This window comes from Canis lupus, chromosome 23 (genome assembly GCF_003254725.2).
Source record: "Canis lupus dingo isolate Sandy chromosome 23, ASM325472v2, whole genome shotgun sequence".
NCBI classification, from domain to species: Eukaryota; Metazoa; Chordata; class Mammalia; order Carnivora; family Canidae; genus Canis; species Canis lupus.
The window spans coordinates 7,674,380-7,689,366 of NC_064265.1; the positions used below are offsets into that span (position 1 = coordinate 7,674,380).

At 47.3% G+C, this 14,987-nt stretch overlaps 1 protein-coding gene across 2 annotated transcripts in view; it reads left to right on the forward strand.

The window, feature by feature from the left end:
- The window catches only part of ITGA9 (integrin subunit alpha 9), a 354,014-nt gene that overhangs the window by 313,697 nt on the left and 25,330 nt on the right, over window positions 1-14,987 (forward strand). For both annotated transcript variants that reach the window (XM_049099727.1, XM_025461318.2), the window contains exon 27: window positions 5,666-5,785. In XM_049099727.1, coding sequence (XP_048955684.1) covers window positions 5,666-5,785 — 120 coding nt within the window. The remainder of the gene's footprint in view (window positions 1-5,665; window positions 5,786-14,987) is intronic.

Consider the following 14,987-nt stretch of genomic DNA (forward strand, 5'->3'; position numbering starts at 1 on the left):
AAAATTGCTGTTTCCAGGAGCTCAGAGAATGACTAATTCTGCCAAAAAGAAAGGAATGGATCAGGCTTCTTGAAATAGGAGATGTTGAAGCAGTGTCTTTCCTTTTCATCTTTTTTTTTTAATTCGCTTTAAAATGCTAAATTAGGGGGTATGGGGTTACTGGATGATGGGCATTAAGGAGGGCACGTGGTGTGATGAGCACTGGGTGTTACACTATACGTTGGCAAATGAATTTAAATAAATGTTTTAAAAGGGAAAAAATGCTCAGCTTAAAAAAAAATTTATTAGCAAAAAGAAAAAAAATGCCCATATCAAAAAGCACCTGTGTACTTTTGAAACTTCCTATCATCTTTCTACAAAGCTGATACCTTCTAAATATTAAACTGATATTCTCATTTTTTGACTTAACATTGTAACATTTATCATTTTTCCCACGTTATCATGTTTTCAAAAGTATTTAAAACATGGAAATCAGGTAAAAAGATGATTGCACGTCCTTCCAATGGTAGACTGGAGCATTCCCTAGCCCCTCTCTACTCAAAGTATGGACCAGCGGCATTAGCATCACCAAGAAGCTTATTTGAAATGTAGAATCTCTGGTCCCAACCCAGAGTCACAGATTCAGAATCTGCATTGTAACTAGGTTCCTCACGTGAATCTTGGACACACTGAAATCTGAGAAAAGGTGTAGCACGCCTGCCTAACTCTCTAGGGCCTGGATTCTGTCAAATTACAAGTTGATTGTAGAAGACTAATAAGTTATAAAGCCTTTTGCCAATAAAGGTGAAAATGATTTCTGTCTGGCAGAAAATATGATTCCGAAGATTATAGTTCATCGCCCTGTGGGATATTAGCCAGTTTTGTATCTGATTTCAGCATTCTTGTGTGTGTACACTCGCGTATGTGTGTGTATGTGCACGTGTGTTCCACATACGTTTTCAGATCCTTCTTTGAACTAGTTTCACCATCCTGCTGGTTCCCTCAATAATGAATTAAATCCATCTTTAACATGTGTTCGCTCTCTATTTGTATGAGCAGCATGTCTTCAGCTTTTTGAAAATTGTACTTGGACAGCCAGATTTATCATCCTTTTTAATAGCTCTATGGTATTCCACTTTGTGGTTGACCATAATTACCTATTTACTTATCCGTTGCCTTGTTGTTAGACGTTGGGGAAATCTCTATTATGTACCAGTATAAATAATTACTCAGTGAACATCTTTGAAAACAAAACTTTTTCTGTTTTATGTTTCTTTGCCTTTGAGTAAATTTTCAAGTACAGGATGAATGAACCAAAGGGTATGAACATTTTTAAGATGAGCAATATTGGAGTTTGCTAAATGGACAAGAATGGAAGGGCATTCCAGATGGCCAGAGCAGCCTGCAGAGAGGCCAGAGAGCACGGGTCCCACAGGCAAGATGACGCAGACTGGCTAGGATGTGAATGGTTGCTCTGCAAGGGGCTGGCCAGGTAGGAGGGAGACCAGACTGTAAAGAGCCCCAGGACCCAGATGATGTATTCAGTGTAAAGGGAAGCCATTGATAGCTTAAGTAGAGAAGCAACAGAAGACCTACATTTTAGAAAGACAACTCCTAACACTAGGGAATCCTCCCGAAGGCTCCTGAAATGGTCTTATCTAAGATGGGACTTCTTTTTCTTTCTTTTTTTTTTTTTTTAAGATTTTATTTATTCATTCATGAGAGACACAGAGAGGCAGAGACATAGAAAGAGAGAGAAGCAGGCTCCCCGCGGGGAGCCCAATGCAGGACTCCCTCCCAGGATCCCAGGCTCACGCCCAGATCCAAAGGCAGTTTGCTCAACCACTGAGCCACCCAGGTGCTCCAAGATGGGACCTCTTAAAACTGCAGGACACTCTGATTTTCTCTCCTACACGAACTTACTAGAGTCTTGACATGCAGGGGCCAGCTCTGCCAGAGCACGAGACACACACCCGAGAAGATGAACTGCATCACTAAAAATAAGAAAGGATTAAACACGCATTCCGGGGAAATGACAGGGCATTCTTGTGGAATTTGCTAGACTAAACTGCAGTGGACACCCTTAACTGTGTCTGTATCCGTAAAACCAGACCTCCGGCGCAGCTTTGCAGGGATGCAGATTTCTGGCACTGTCCCTGAGAAGCCACTGGGGCTCTCCAAGGAGCGGGACTACAGCTGGCCCACACTGAGCTCACGGCCTGCCTCAGCAACTCACCGTCGACAGGAAGGTTCACAGACTTGCGTTACTTTCACAACACTATATCTGATTTTCCCTTTCAGACCCCCATTTCACAAGGGGGGAGCTGAGAGCAGGATCTTGGTAGCCTAACATCGTGCCTGTTGGCCACAGTGTCTTGCCTCATCTGTACAAGACACGGTGAGAGATTCTGAATATGGGAGGTGGTTCAGTCTATAGCTTTTTAGGGGTGAGAATCCAAAGGCACCAATCTGTCTTTAAAGACAGGGACCGGGATCCCTGGGTGGCGCAGCGGTTTAGCGCCTTTGGCCCAGGGCACGATCCTGGAGACCCGGGATCGAATCCCACATCGGGCTCCCGGTGCATGGAGCCTGCTTCTCCCTCTGCCTGTGTCCCTGCCTCTCTCTCTCTCTCTCTCTCTCTCTGTGTGTGTGTGACAATCATAAATAAATAAAAATTAAAAAAAAAAAAAAAAGGGACCTCGGGGATCCTTGGGTGGCTCAGCAGTTTAGTGCCTGCCTTTGGCCCAGGGTGCAATCCTGGAGCCCAGGGATCAAGTCCCGCGTCAGGCTCCCCTGCATGGAGCCTGCTTCTCCTTCCGCCTGTGTCTCTGCCCCCCTCTCTCTCTTTCTATGTCTATCATGAATAAATAAATAAATAAATAAATAAATAAATAAATAAATAAATAAAATCTTTTAAAAAATAAATAAATAAAATAAAGACAGGGACCTCTCAGTCTAAACCAGATAGGAAATAGGGGCACATGAAGACAGAATTCACAGCTCCTTTCCAAGCCACTACCCCCTGCTCAGTGTCTGAAAACCACTCTTGGTGACAGGATAGGATGGATAAATAGATTGTAGTGTGTTCACACAGTACAGTTCTATCCAGCAGTAAGGATAAATATGCTACAACCTGGATGACTCCCCAAAACATAATGTTTTGTTTTGTTTAAGATTTTACCCATTTATTCATGAGAGACCTAGAGAGAGGCAGAGACACAGGCAGAGGGAGAAGCAGGCTCCCTGCGGGGAGCCTGATGCAGGACTCGATCCCAGAACCCCGGGATCACGACCTGAGCTGAAGGCAAACACTCAACCACTGAGCTACCCAGATGCTCCCCAAAACACAACATTAAGAGAAAGAAGCCAGACACAGGAGTTCACACTGTACTGTTCCAAATGTTCCAAGGACAAAAGCAGGTGCAGTTAATCTAGGCCCTGAGAAGTCAGATTAGTGGTTACCCTTGTGCAGGTGTTAGCAGAAAAGGAGGGGGAAGGAGGCATCTGGGGGACTGGTCATATTTTGTTTCTTATTCTGGGTGCTGATTACACGTGTATGTTTAGCATGCGGTATATAAAAATTCAGTGAGCCATGCACTTGGGTTATGTTCACTTTTCTCTATGTATTTTAGACATCAACAAATGGTTTTTAAAAATTAAAGACTAGCCAACTGTGTACAACCTCAAAAACATCTTCTGGTCAGCACTGATAGAAAAATCACTTTCTATCTGTCAAGGATTGGCTCTGCCAGGTATTAGATTCAGAGCTTTATGTGCATAGTACCCTTGAATTCTCTAGGGAGGTGCTATTTTACCCCTATTGTGCAGATGAAATGAGGCTCAGAGAGGTAAAGTACCTTGCTCAAGGTCACACAGTCAGTGAGTCTGTGCTACAAGGTGGCCTCCTTTCCATTCCCAGAATGACAACTGTGTCTGTAGTTATTATCTTTCACTTGTCCCCATGCAGGAAGGGATGGTCTCTGCTCTGCCTGGTTTTCCTTGAGATAATGTTCTGGATTCAGGGCCTGCAGGTGTGACTGTGGCAGGTCATCTGCCTCATGAATGACCACAGCCCCCCCAGCCCCCGGTGCACAACTCCCCTCCTACCCCAGCTGTAGGGATAGACACAGTGAGATAGAGATGCTCACATTGGCTTTCCTTATCACCCAGACACAGACAACAAATGATCCATTTAACCAACGAGTATTCTTTAAGAAGAGCCACCATCAGCTTAGGCACTCCGTGGTGTGACATTGGCAAGCTCAGATTTAGGGGCTTGGGGTTGGCTAGACCTGAGTTCAAATCCTGACTCTGTACTTAAGCTACAGAGCAAAAGGCTTTTCCTCTCTGGGCCTCCATGGTTCCCTTCTGTAAAATGGGCGTTGAAGCCGTCCTCGGGTTGTTGTGTAAACTAGTCAGGGGGTTACAAGTAAAGCACCGAGCCTGACACAGAGAGCTATTTGGGAAGAATTAGAGAGCTGGGAGCTAGGCCCTAAAAGGGGACATACATGGTGCTGGACATATGGCTTGAGCAGGGGGAGGCAGGACCGCTGGGCTCCTCCATGATAAGCAAGGCTTCCGGGCAGAGGCAGAGCCTCAGTTGGCCTCCAGCATCCAGCTAGGGTTAGATAGGCTTTCCCCAAGGATGGAATGGCCCAGCTCGGACAAAGACCTGGGTATGGGCCAACCAGGCAGCCGAGGGAGATGATGACCGCCCAGCACTGTGAGTCCTGTCTCTTTTGCAGCAAGCTCGAGTGGGCAGTGGATGTTAGGGAAAGCTGCCAGGCAGCGAGGACACAGTGGATGCTTTGAATTCTACAAAACCAAACTGCACGGTGCCCAGTGAGGCTAAAACAGGGCCGAAGGGTACACTTAGCATTAATATGTATTAAGCAATCAGTTCCCTGGTGGAGAGTGGGAGGCCCTGACTCGTCTGCCAGTTTCCACAGTGTAAACATTGGCCCGTGGCCCATTTCAGACCACGACTGCAGTGTCACTAGATGTGGGGCGAGGAAGAGAAGCACGCGGTTGGCTCTTGCAGGCTGCTAACCCACACACCACCAGGTTTCCATAAAATTTGGGGAAACTTGCCTCACTGTGGCAGGGGCCAGGATGCATATGGCTCCCACTGGAAACCAGAGCCCGGCGCTTCAGTAGTGAGGGCCTACTGTGTGCTAGGTGCTGCCATGAGACCTGAGACAGATGGTGTCCTGGCCCTTGTGGAACGACAGCCTGTCAGGAAACTGGCATTGATCAAACGATTGCGCTAAGCTACTTGTTGAGGTGAACACTTGGGGAGAGTACCTGTCTTACATGGAGGGCATGTCCATGTCCTTCATTGCAAAACCATAATAAAAGAGAGACTGTTGTTGCCTGAATCAAGAGCGGAGCACGTCCTCTGAGACCTTTACCACACTTATGTTCGCTTCATGATACTGGTCAGGCTTTTTGTTGTTACAACCCTTTCAAGAACTGGGGCTTGGATTTCAAGTGCCTTTTCTGATGCTCGTGGGGGAAAAAAATCCATCAGTCTATAAGCAGAAAAGCATAGAACCAAAATCTACTCTGGTAACAACAGAATGGACACACTTATAGTTCCCTCCAGACATCAAGCCCAGGCCGGGCTCTGTCACGCGATGAGTACTTGTGTTTGAGCATCTTCCCCCCCTTCTGCTTTGCCTCCTAGGTGGTCTTCGAAGCCTTGCACAATCTGGAGCCCCGTGGCTACGTTGTGGGGTGGATCATTGCCATAAGTTTACTGGTGGGAATCCTTATCTTCCTGCTGCTGGCTGTGCTGCTCTGGAAGGTGAGTCTGGTGATTGTGGGGGGCCCCACGGAGCCCCCACCCATAGGTGCACAGTCTTCCTGCCTCACCAGAGGCAAATTCTCTTGGAAGAAATTTCCTCTTAGGACTTTCTTCATGGTGCAGGTACAGTGGAGGAAGGGCAGGGCCCCCTGCAGGCTCTAATGGAATCTTGGTTCCTCTTGAGGCCACTCATAACCATTCAAACATCTCAGCCTCACTCCATTCTTACCCTTTCACTGGTCCTATCAGGAAGGTGGGAGCCTGACTCCACACCAACAGAAGCCTGGGGAGGCACAGCGGACCCTGGGATGGTTTACCATTTCCTTGGGGGGAAAAAAAAGCAAGGGACTGCAGGGTAATTCTTTGTTCTTTACCCATGTAGACTATGAAAAGGGCTTCTGCCTTACTCAGGTAGCTGAGATGAGCTAACTGTCCAGAGTTCTGCCTGGGGAGCTGAGTGGACCATTCTCCCAACCCCTTGGTGGTTCATTTGTAGGTGAACCAAGGGATAGATTTCCCCTGCCTCCTTCACCAGGGAATACCTGCCCATCCTTCTTGCCTCCTGTCACTTTCTCGAGAAGAAGGGAATGTCCTCATCCCAAGTCTGAGATGCTTTCTTTGCCTCACACTCTCAGAGATCTGGAGTCCCTTTACTTCAGAGCCTCTATATTCGTCAGTAACAACCTCAGAGTCATTATCTAGTGAAGGTATGTCTCTTCCACTGGACAGTAATGTTCCAGGTGAGTGGAGCCCCTGTGTGGTCTTGGGTCTCTGGCTCCTAGGATAGCACCAGGAACCATAGGTGGGACCTACTGTTCCCAAAGCCTTGATTTTCCAGGGTTCGCAGTTTCAGAGGCAGGCGGAAATGGCCTCTTACAGCATTATAGACAAAAGCTTTAGATTCAAATAATTAGCTTCTGAGATTGCAAAATAATTTTTATTGATCCAACATTGTAACATGTCAGGAAGAAAAAAAAGATTGTAAAACACTCAGGAGTCCACATCTCAGAATAACCATGATGAACAGTGTTGTCTCTTCTTGACCTTACTCGCTGCATAAAGATGTAGACCAAGTACTCTCATAGCACCTACTTATTTTTGAATAGGGATGTTAAATTTTCCAGTAATATACTCGATATACTCGATATATTGTGAGCTACAAGACCTCTAAAGTCAAAACTGTGGGTTCAATTATTAATCTGAAAAAAAAGCATATTAAATATACTTTTATCTGAGAAGTCTAGAAACAGGAAAAAAAAAAGTGTTGTATTACACATTTTTCAGACTGACAATGGGACTCATTGCTTTAAATTTAGAGCTATATCACCTGAAAAAGGGTCTGGAGGTTTAATGAAAAATATTGAGCACACAACTTGAAGTAAGCTTATCTTACATTCCCATGCTTTTCATGTACTGTGTTTAAGCCTATTCTTCCCCAAACACAGTATTTAAACATCTTTCCATATTGTTAAAAACCCACTCTCAGGCCTGTCATGAGGCTGCAAGGTCTGCCCTTGTCCAGCCCTGTGATACAGGAATTTAGGTGGCTCCTGGTTTCACACCTCCTTTAAGAGTGCCATAGTGAATATCATCCTAAGAGCCAAATATTTGCACAAATCTTCCATTTTGTGCTTAAGATGAAACCCTATAAATGGAATTACAGAGTCAAAGGAAAAGAGTACTTTAAGCCTTTTATTACATACTGCAAATTGCCTCTAGAAAGGTGATACCAATTCACCCTCCCACAAGCGCTGCAGTATGTGTCCATTTTCCTATATATTTGCCAGGAGTGGATATTAACCTTTTTTTTTTAATCTGCCAATTTGTTGTTTGTTTAATCTATGTGGCCAGTAGATTCTTAACTCCCCCTTCTCTCTTCCAACTTCCTGCCCAGACTGCCTCTGGTCTGTGGGCAAAGAACAAAGCCAGCTCAGTGTTTGGAATCTGAAGAGACCGTAAGGGCATTGGTTGGGGTGTGTGTGTGTGTGTATTTCTTCCTTCTGCCTTTGTCTGGGCCCTTCAGATGAGAGTAAGCCTCTGTCCTCCAAAGCTGGGTGCATGAGACCAGACAGGGCCAGAGTGGGGAGTTTTGTGGCCATGCCCCATTCCCGCTCATGACAAGAATGCCCTCCTTTTGACCACCCTTCTTGGCTCTGCCACTCAGGTGTATGTCTCACCTCTGTTTACATGCACTTGCTTCATTCCACCTGCCATCTGCTTAGCTTTGCTTTTGCTGTGTTTATTTAAATAATGCAGTTGTAGGAGATGGCTGTCATGGGGTGGCCAGGACCCTGATGTCACCCAGATATATGTGATCCAAAGAGCCAGGACCCAAGAAGGCAGACACCACCATCTACCATGGACCGGGAAAGAGGGCAGAGTGGTGGCAGTTAAGTGGCGGCATTACCACAGACAAAGTCTTGCCATTACTAATGAGGTGGAAGACAATGGTCTAAAATAGCTTTAAGGAAGCAGTTGAATGATGCCGTGGGGCTCAAAACCACTTTGCTCATCATCCAAAAGCCGTACTTCATTTTGGCTCACATTTATTGAACACTTGCTTTGAACCAAATGCTGGGTAGGTACATAGATACATCAGTGATTGTGACTCCTCCATGCCCTTGAACGCTTCACCATGCAGCACACAGACCTATAACATAATAGAGTATGATGAGTGTGTGCAAGCTTCTCTGGAAACTGAGAATAAGGTACCATTAATCTCTCACACCAAGGGGGAATGGAAAGACCACAGAGTACCATGTGAGAGGCCATAGAGTACCATGTGGAAGGTGAGAGGAGCACTTTGCAGGCTAGGCCAATGGCTGTGCACAAGAACTGGGCTCTAGCACTCGCCAGCTTGGGAGAGTCACCCTCTCTGACATTCAGTCTCTTCCTCAGTAAAATGGAGACCATAACCTGGAGCCGAGGCATAGAGAAGATACAGGCAAAATCTTTAGCACTGAGCTTAATTAACACTTAGAAGCACCTGAGAAAAATCATAGGACATTTCACAAATGAGGTGTCATTCAAGTCTGACCTTGGATGTGGTTTGAGTTTTCCAGGCAGGGAAGGGCAGATAGATATTCCATCTAGAAGGTAGAGTTGGTGAGAAAGTTGTGTTGTGGCAAGCAGCTTGTGAGGTGTGTCATGAGAGGGCAGCCACCTGCAGTGAGATCGTCCACCAGGGCTGTGACAGCACCCACTGACCAGGAGAAAGGGGAAGCATGGGGGGCCTGGTGGTAGAGCAGTAGTATTGCCAGATCTGTGCTCCCCTCCCCTCCACCATGGTGATGGCCCTAGCCTCCAGGGACATCACCATGGTGGAGGGGAGGGGAGCACATTAGAGCAGGTAGGACTTGGAGGCTGGTTGGGCTGGGAGGTCAGGAAGGAATGAAAGTAGCCATCCTTCGCTGCTTTTAGCTTAGACAATTGATGGTTTCCCTTAGTCAGAGGAAGGAAGGCAGGATCTGAAGTCATTTTGGAAAAGGAGCTGCTTGGTATGAGACATTTTGAGTGTGTGGTGCCTATAGGCGACTAGAATGGGCTTGAGTCACTCCAAGCTCCCCTCACATAGCAGGGGGAAGGTTGCCAAAAGGATATTCCTGTCACCTCACTGGTCTGGCCAGCTTTCCCTTCAGTTTCCAGGGCTAAACATACTATCTCAGGCATCATCAAGGCCCTTTTTTTTCAGTGGCAAAAACCAACAACAACAATAACAACAACCAACAAACTAGAAATCCATCCACAGCCACATAAGCAAGAAAGAGAATTCTAAGGATGTAAGGGTATGCATAGACCCCAAAGGAAACATGTGTATCTGCATCCAGAAAGTGTCCAGAAACCAAGCCAGACAACCCCCTCTTCCCCTCACTCCCTTTGTCCCATGCAGCCCCTCACTACTGCCTCTCTACAGCCCTGCATCATGTTCTCCCAAAACAGACCTGCCTCTCCACACGTCCCTGTACACATCAGTCCCAGCCAAAGACTGATCCCAGTCTGCAAGTCTAGGGGAGAGAATGTATACTGCTGTGGCTGGAGGCAGGAAACTGGCAGGGAGAGAATTTGGCTCCACTTGGGTCACATGTCTCCCACTGATCCAAACAGCTAAGACTACAGTGAGAGAAAGATACAAGGTGGCACTTTGGGGAGGTAGGATGGGAGTTGGGCTGAATCTCATAAAAGAAGGAAATTAGGCAGATACCACAAAGGTGCTCACTCCAGCAGGGCTTCATGGTTGTTCGTGGTGCTGTTGCCCACATCATGGGCTTTTATATTGTACCATTTAGCTGCTGCTGTGTAACAAACTGCCCCCAAGTTGAGTGGCTTTGAACAGCCATTATATTACCTCTTACAAATGTATAGGTTAGGAGTCCAGGAAGAGTTTAGCTAGGTGGTTCTTCTGCTCCCAATGACATTAAGTGGAGTCACAAGTGGCATTTACCTGGTGGCATGAGGAGTTCAAGACAGCTTCACTCACATTGCTGGCACTTGGTGAGGATGACTGGGAGGCCCACTCCCTCTCCATGTAGACTCAGAACTTCCCAAGGGAAGGGTCTGACTTCTTACCTGATAGTGTAGGCCCCAAGAGAGCATGGTAAAAGCTGCTGGTTCTCTTAAAGCCTGGTCCAGAACTGGCATAGCATCATTCCACCATATTCTGTTGGTGAAAGCAGTCACATGCCAACCCAGATTCAAAGGAGGGGAAATAGACCCCACATCCTAATAGGAGGAGGGGCAAAGGGTTTAGGGCCACCTTTTATCTGCCACATTCATGATGGCCAGAGATAGGGGCAAACTCTTAATCTTTTCTTTGAAAGTCACTGTTGTTTTAAAGTATTTGAAACCTCATCTCTCTTCCATAGTATCATAAATAAAATCACAATTGAGCTTCTTTAGGGAAAGGGAATAAAAATTAATCTTGGTGCAACATTCACGAATACACTCAGAATTCAGAGTGGATAATCTCTTTAGGCAAAGCTACAATGCAGGAAGTAAGTTAGCAGAGGGAGTTTCTTTAAGAAAAGCATCTTTCAAAAAAAAAAAAAAAAAAAAAAAAAAAAAAAGAAAAGCATCTTTCGGGCAGCCTGGATGGCTCCGTGGTTTAGCGCCGCCTTCAGCCCAGGGTGTGATCCTGGAGACCTGGGATCAAGTCTAGCATCTGGCTCCCTGCATGAGGTCTGCTTCTCCCTCTGCCTGTGTCTCTGCCTCTCTCTCTCTCTCTCTCTCTCTCTCTCTCTCTCTGTGTGTGTGTGTGTGTGTGTGTGTGTCTGAATAAATAAATAAATAAAATCTTAAGAATAAAAAGAAAAGCATCTTTCTTCAACAGTGAACTAGTATGATGACCATAGGAGGTTAAAAATGGCAAGCAAAATGTAGGATTATTTTGAAGACCTACATATTCCTGAAACTTCACCAACAGACCTCTTATCAACTGTGATTCCTGTGTCTGTAACCTAAAAATGATGCCTTATGTATAGAATAGAAATCTGATACCGTATCGACAATCCAGTGCGTAGAAGTCTGTTGATTAGTTGGACTAAAGACCAGCCTAATATTCAGCTTCCATGGGAGGTCTTTATGGTTTTGGGCTTAATGCCATGGTTCATATATAATTCCTTCCATCCCCGTCAAGGGGAAAACCACTGAGTGGTACCCAGTTGCCACTGCTGACCAGGAACCCCTTATCTTGCCACCTATGGTTGCTTGCCATTGCCTCAAGCTGATGAGCCAAAAATGGTCATTCCCCAGAATGTGCCACATAACCACAGATCATAGCATGGTACTGAGAACGGAACAAAGCCAGTGGCTGTGCTGATGTGTTCTTTGTAAGACACAGGCCTGTGGGTCAGCACGCTTTACCCTTGAAAGATGGCTAGTGCCTTCATTCAGCAAACAGTATTGGGTCCCTACTAGGTGAGAGACTCTGGGCAAAGGGACAGCGGTAAACAAAAGAGCCCTTACTCAACCTGGAAGACCTCTGGGAAATGCGGTTAAGTGACCAGACATGGTGGCTGAGCCAAGCACCCAGATTGGTGAGCAGGACTTGGCCAGGGGAAGGGGCTGTGCCACCATCTCCTAGGCCCTCCTGCACTCACCATGGTGCTACTAACATGCCCCTCATCCACGATCAATCTACAATAGAAAGCCCTTCCAGGCTCCCTGCCTACTGCTCAGCCTCCACCTCTGCCTCAGGGCAGACCCCAGAACCTTCCTGAAGGTCCGCCCGCCGCCTGCATCCCCCAGGCGCTCTCAAGCTTGGCGGCAGCAGGCCCTGGCTCCAGCACAAAATCCACAACCAGGGTTCCGAGCTAACCAGACCCTTCTTCAAATACTGAAATGGATCCTAATCAGCTTCCCCCAAAGCTGGGATGTTAGCAGACACTGGGAGCCATAATTTAAACTTTATGTGTGAGGATTACAGTAGCTTGCCAAACCACCATGCAGGAAGAAAACTTTGAAATATGAAACTCTTTTAAGGGAGAAAAATCCAAATGAGTTCCCCTCTCCTTTCCTTTAGCTCCTGATGGGGGTTGAAGCTGCCTGGGCCTGGGCCTCGTGTCTCTTTGCCACAATCATAAAGGCCTGTTGATAAAAGAAAGTGTAATTGTCCAGTAGGGATAGCCACTTCGTGGGGCACGTGCACATTACGAAGTGCCTTCAGGTCCCGAGGCCAGCCTCTGGGGCAAGTGGCAAGAGAGTGAAGACTCAGGTTGTTTTTCCTTTGGAAGAGAAAGCCTCATTTAGGGCCCTGGCTTCTCAGTGCCTCCCTTCCCCACCACTCTCCCTCCACCCTTGGGCAGTTTGCCAAAACACACAAGCCACCCCTCAGTGGAGGAGAAACACTCTTCATCCCCCCCTTCCACGTTCAACCAAGGAACCTTTCCCCTTGCTCCTCTCTGCCCCTTTTGCAAGCTCCGATGCTTGGAGCAAAGGGAAGCGCCACCACCTTGCCAGCCCAGTAACCAGGACCTTCCCCAGAAGGCTGGGACCCCTTAGCTCTTCCTTTTCCCAGGCAGGGAGGAGGCCGGCCATGGTGGGTGTTCACTGCCCTTGAACCCTCTGCTGGGCCTGTTCCAGGAGCCTGCTGCTTTAAAGCTGGCTTTGGGTTCATGGTTTTTATTTGAGAGCATTTCTTCTGACCTCAAGCAGAAACACGCAGGAAAATAAATCTGTGAAATGGCCCAGAGGATGTGTAAGGTCTGGCAGCCCCTCCAGGAGTCACTGGGTTATCACCTTCCCTCTAGCCAGGCTGTAAGAATCCATCTTGCTTCTCTTCCAAAGAAAGAAGGTGAAGATGCACGCACACACGCATGTACACACGCACGCGCACAAACATCCTTCGCACTGTCTCAATCAAAACCATGTGCCAGAGACACTCAGTGGGGACTATTTATGCTTGGAAGTAAATATTGGGCTGATGTTGCACCGTCAACATCTCAAGAGAGACATGCTGTGTAAATACTCAGGGAACTGAAGAGATCCCATAAACATGAGGCCACAAGTTAGTCCAAAGAAGGAGTGTGGCTGAGGTCCTTGGAATGGCTACCCAAGAGGCAACCCACAGGCCAGGGAAGGAGGGGGCCGGGATCTCACAGGAGGCTAGACGCCTGGAGCTGTGCAGCTAGGCCCTCGCTCACCCCGAAATGGGCTGGTGCAGGTCCCAGAGGTTGACCAGGCTGCCTTTATTCCTAAGTTTTAAGCCTCCCTCCCAGTACCTCCCCAACTAGGACTCTTCAAAGGAAATCTTTCCCTTGTTTTCTGGGAGGTTTTTGATACAAGTTTCCATCAGAAGGTTTTGTGAGTCTGTCAGGAGGGCTCAGGGAGCCACTCTGTGGGGCTGGAGGCTCCTAGCAGGACCAACAGAGACAAACGCCAGAAAGCACACTGCTGCCTCTGTTTGCCGCTGAGCAAAGCTTGGCCTGAGTCGCTCCTCCTCTAGGGTTTCCATGAATGTTTCCTCCACTACAGACAGAACAGTTATAAACACAGTCTTTTGCCCTTCGAGTGGCAAAGCAGGCCCTGGAAGGTTCCAGAAAAAGTGCAGGTCAACATTGACTCCCCTGGATGGGAACTGAGTGGGGGTGCTGCTGCAGGGTTCAGCTTTAACTCATCACTGATCCATTTCCCAGTGGGCTCTGTCGGCAGCAAAAACAGGTTTTGCCCGGCACATCTCAAAGGTCTTCCCCCAAAGTAATCGTGAGGACTAACCAGAGTGAGAGTGTATGGTTAAGGAAGACCTGCATGAGAGAGAAATGTCTTTGAAGTCTCAGTTTATCTTCATTTAAGGAATTGTATAACTCTTTATGTCTTATTATACATCCATACTTTAATATAAAAATGTTCACATTCAGTTTTCCAAAATTTCCATAAACTCTTGGAAAACAGCTGCCCGCAGGTGGGGACTCTGTGCCTTGTGCCTCCGTAGCGTGAGTCCTGGGTACAAGGTTGCATGCCCCACAGGCTGCAATCCCGAGTCTGGTTTGGGGACCAACATAAAAAGGGGTCGTCGTTGTGTTTCCGCTGAGGTCTGAGAATGCCCTGGGTCTCTGGGGCACAGCCAGACAGCGAGCTTCCCTGTGGCCCAGCAGGGAGGTAGTTGGAGCAGGAGCAATAATCAGGACCCACGGCTCCCTCTGCCACATCTCTCCGAGTGGATCCTATGGCACTGGGTGGGCAGGCCTGGGTGACACAGTTGTTGGGAGCCCATTGCTTGGTAAACTCAGAGCCTGGGCTTTGGGTCTATCAAAAGCCAAAATTAAGCTCTAAAACAAAGCACAAAGCTAATATGCTCTGTTTCTGAAATGGAATTAGCTTGATCGTGCAAGAAACAGTATTATTTTGACAGACCCACCGCTGGACTCTATGGCACCTCTCTGCAGACTAGTAAACAGCACCGCCTGGGCCAGAAACTTTACTTCCATCTGTCAGGAAATTCGGAAAACCTCGGCTGATTTGGTTAGTGGGGGTGGGGGGGGAAGACACTCTACTGCCATCTACTGGAAAGTAGTTGTAATAAACCTAACATGTCTGTGATGTGAGGGGCACAGCCTGCACTGCTGCACCCAGGACTCCTTAGCCATGAGAGTAGGCTGTGGTTTAAGAAATGGTCTTTGGGCTGCATAGAAGGAGGGCAAAGCTCAGTGGCAGCTCCAACCTTCCATCTAAGAGACTACACACAGGTGTGCCGGGCACAGAGCTCTTG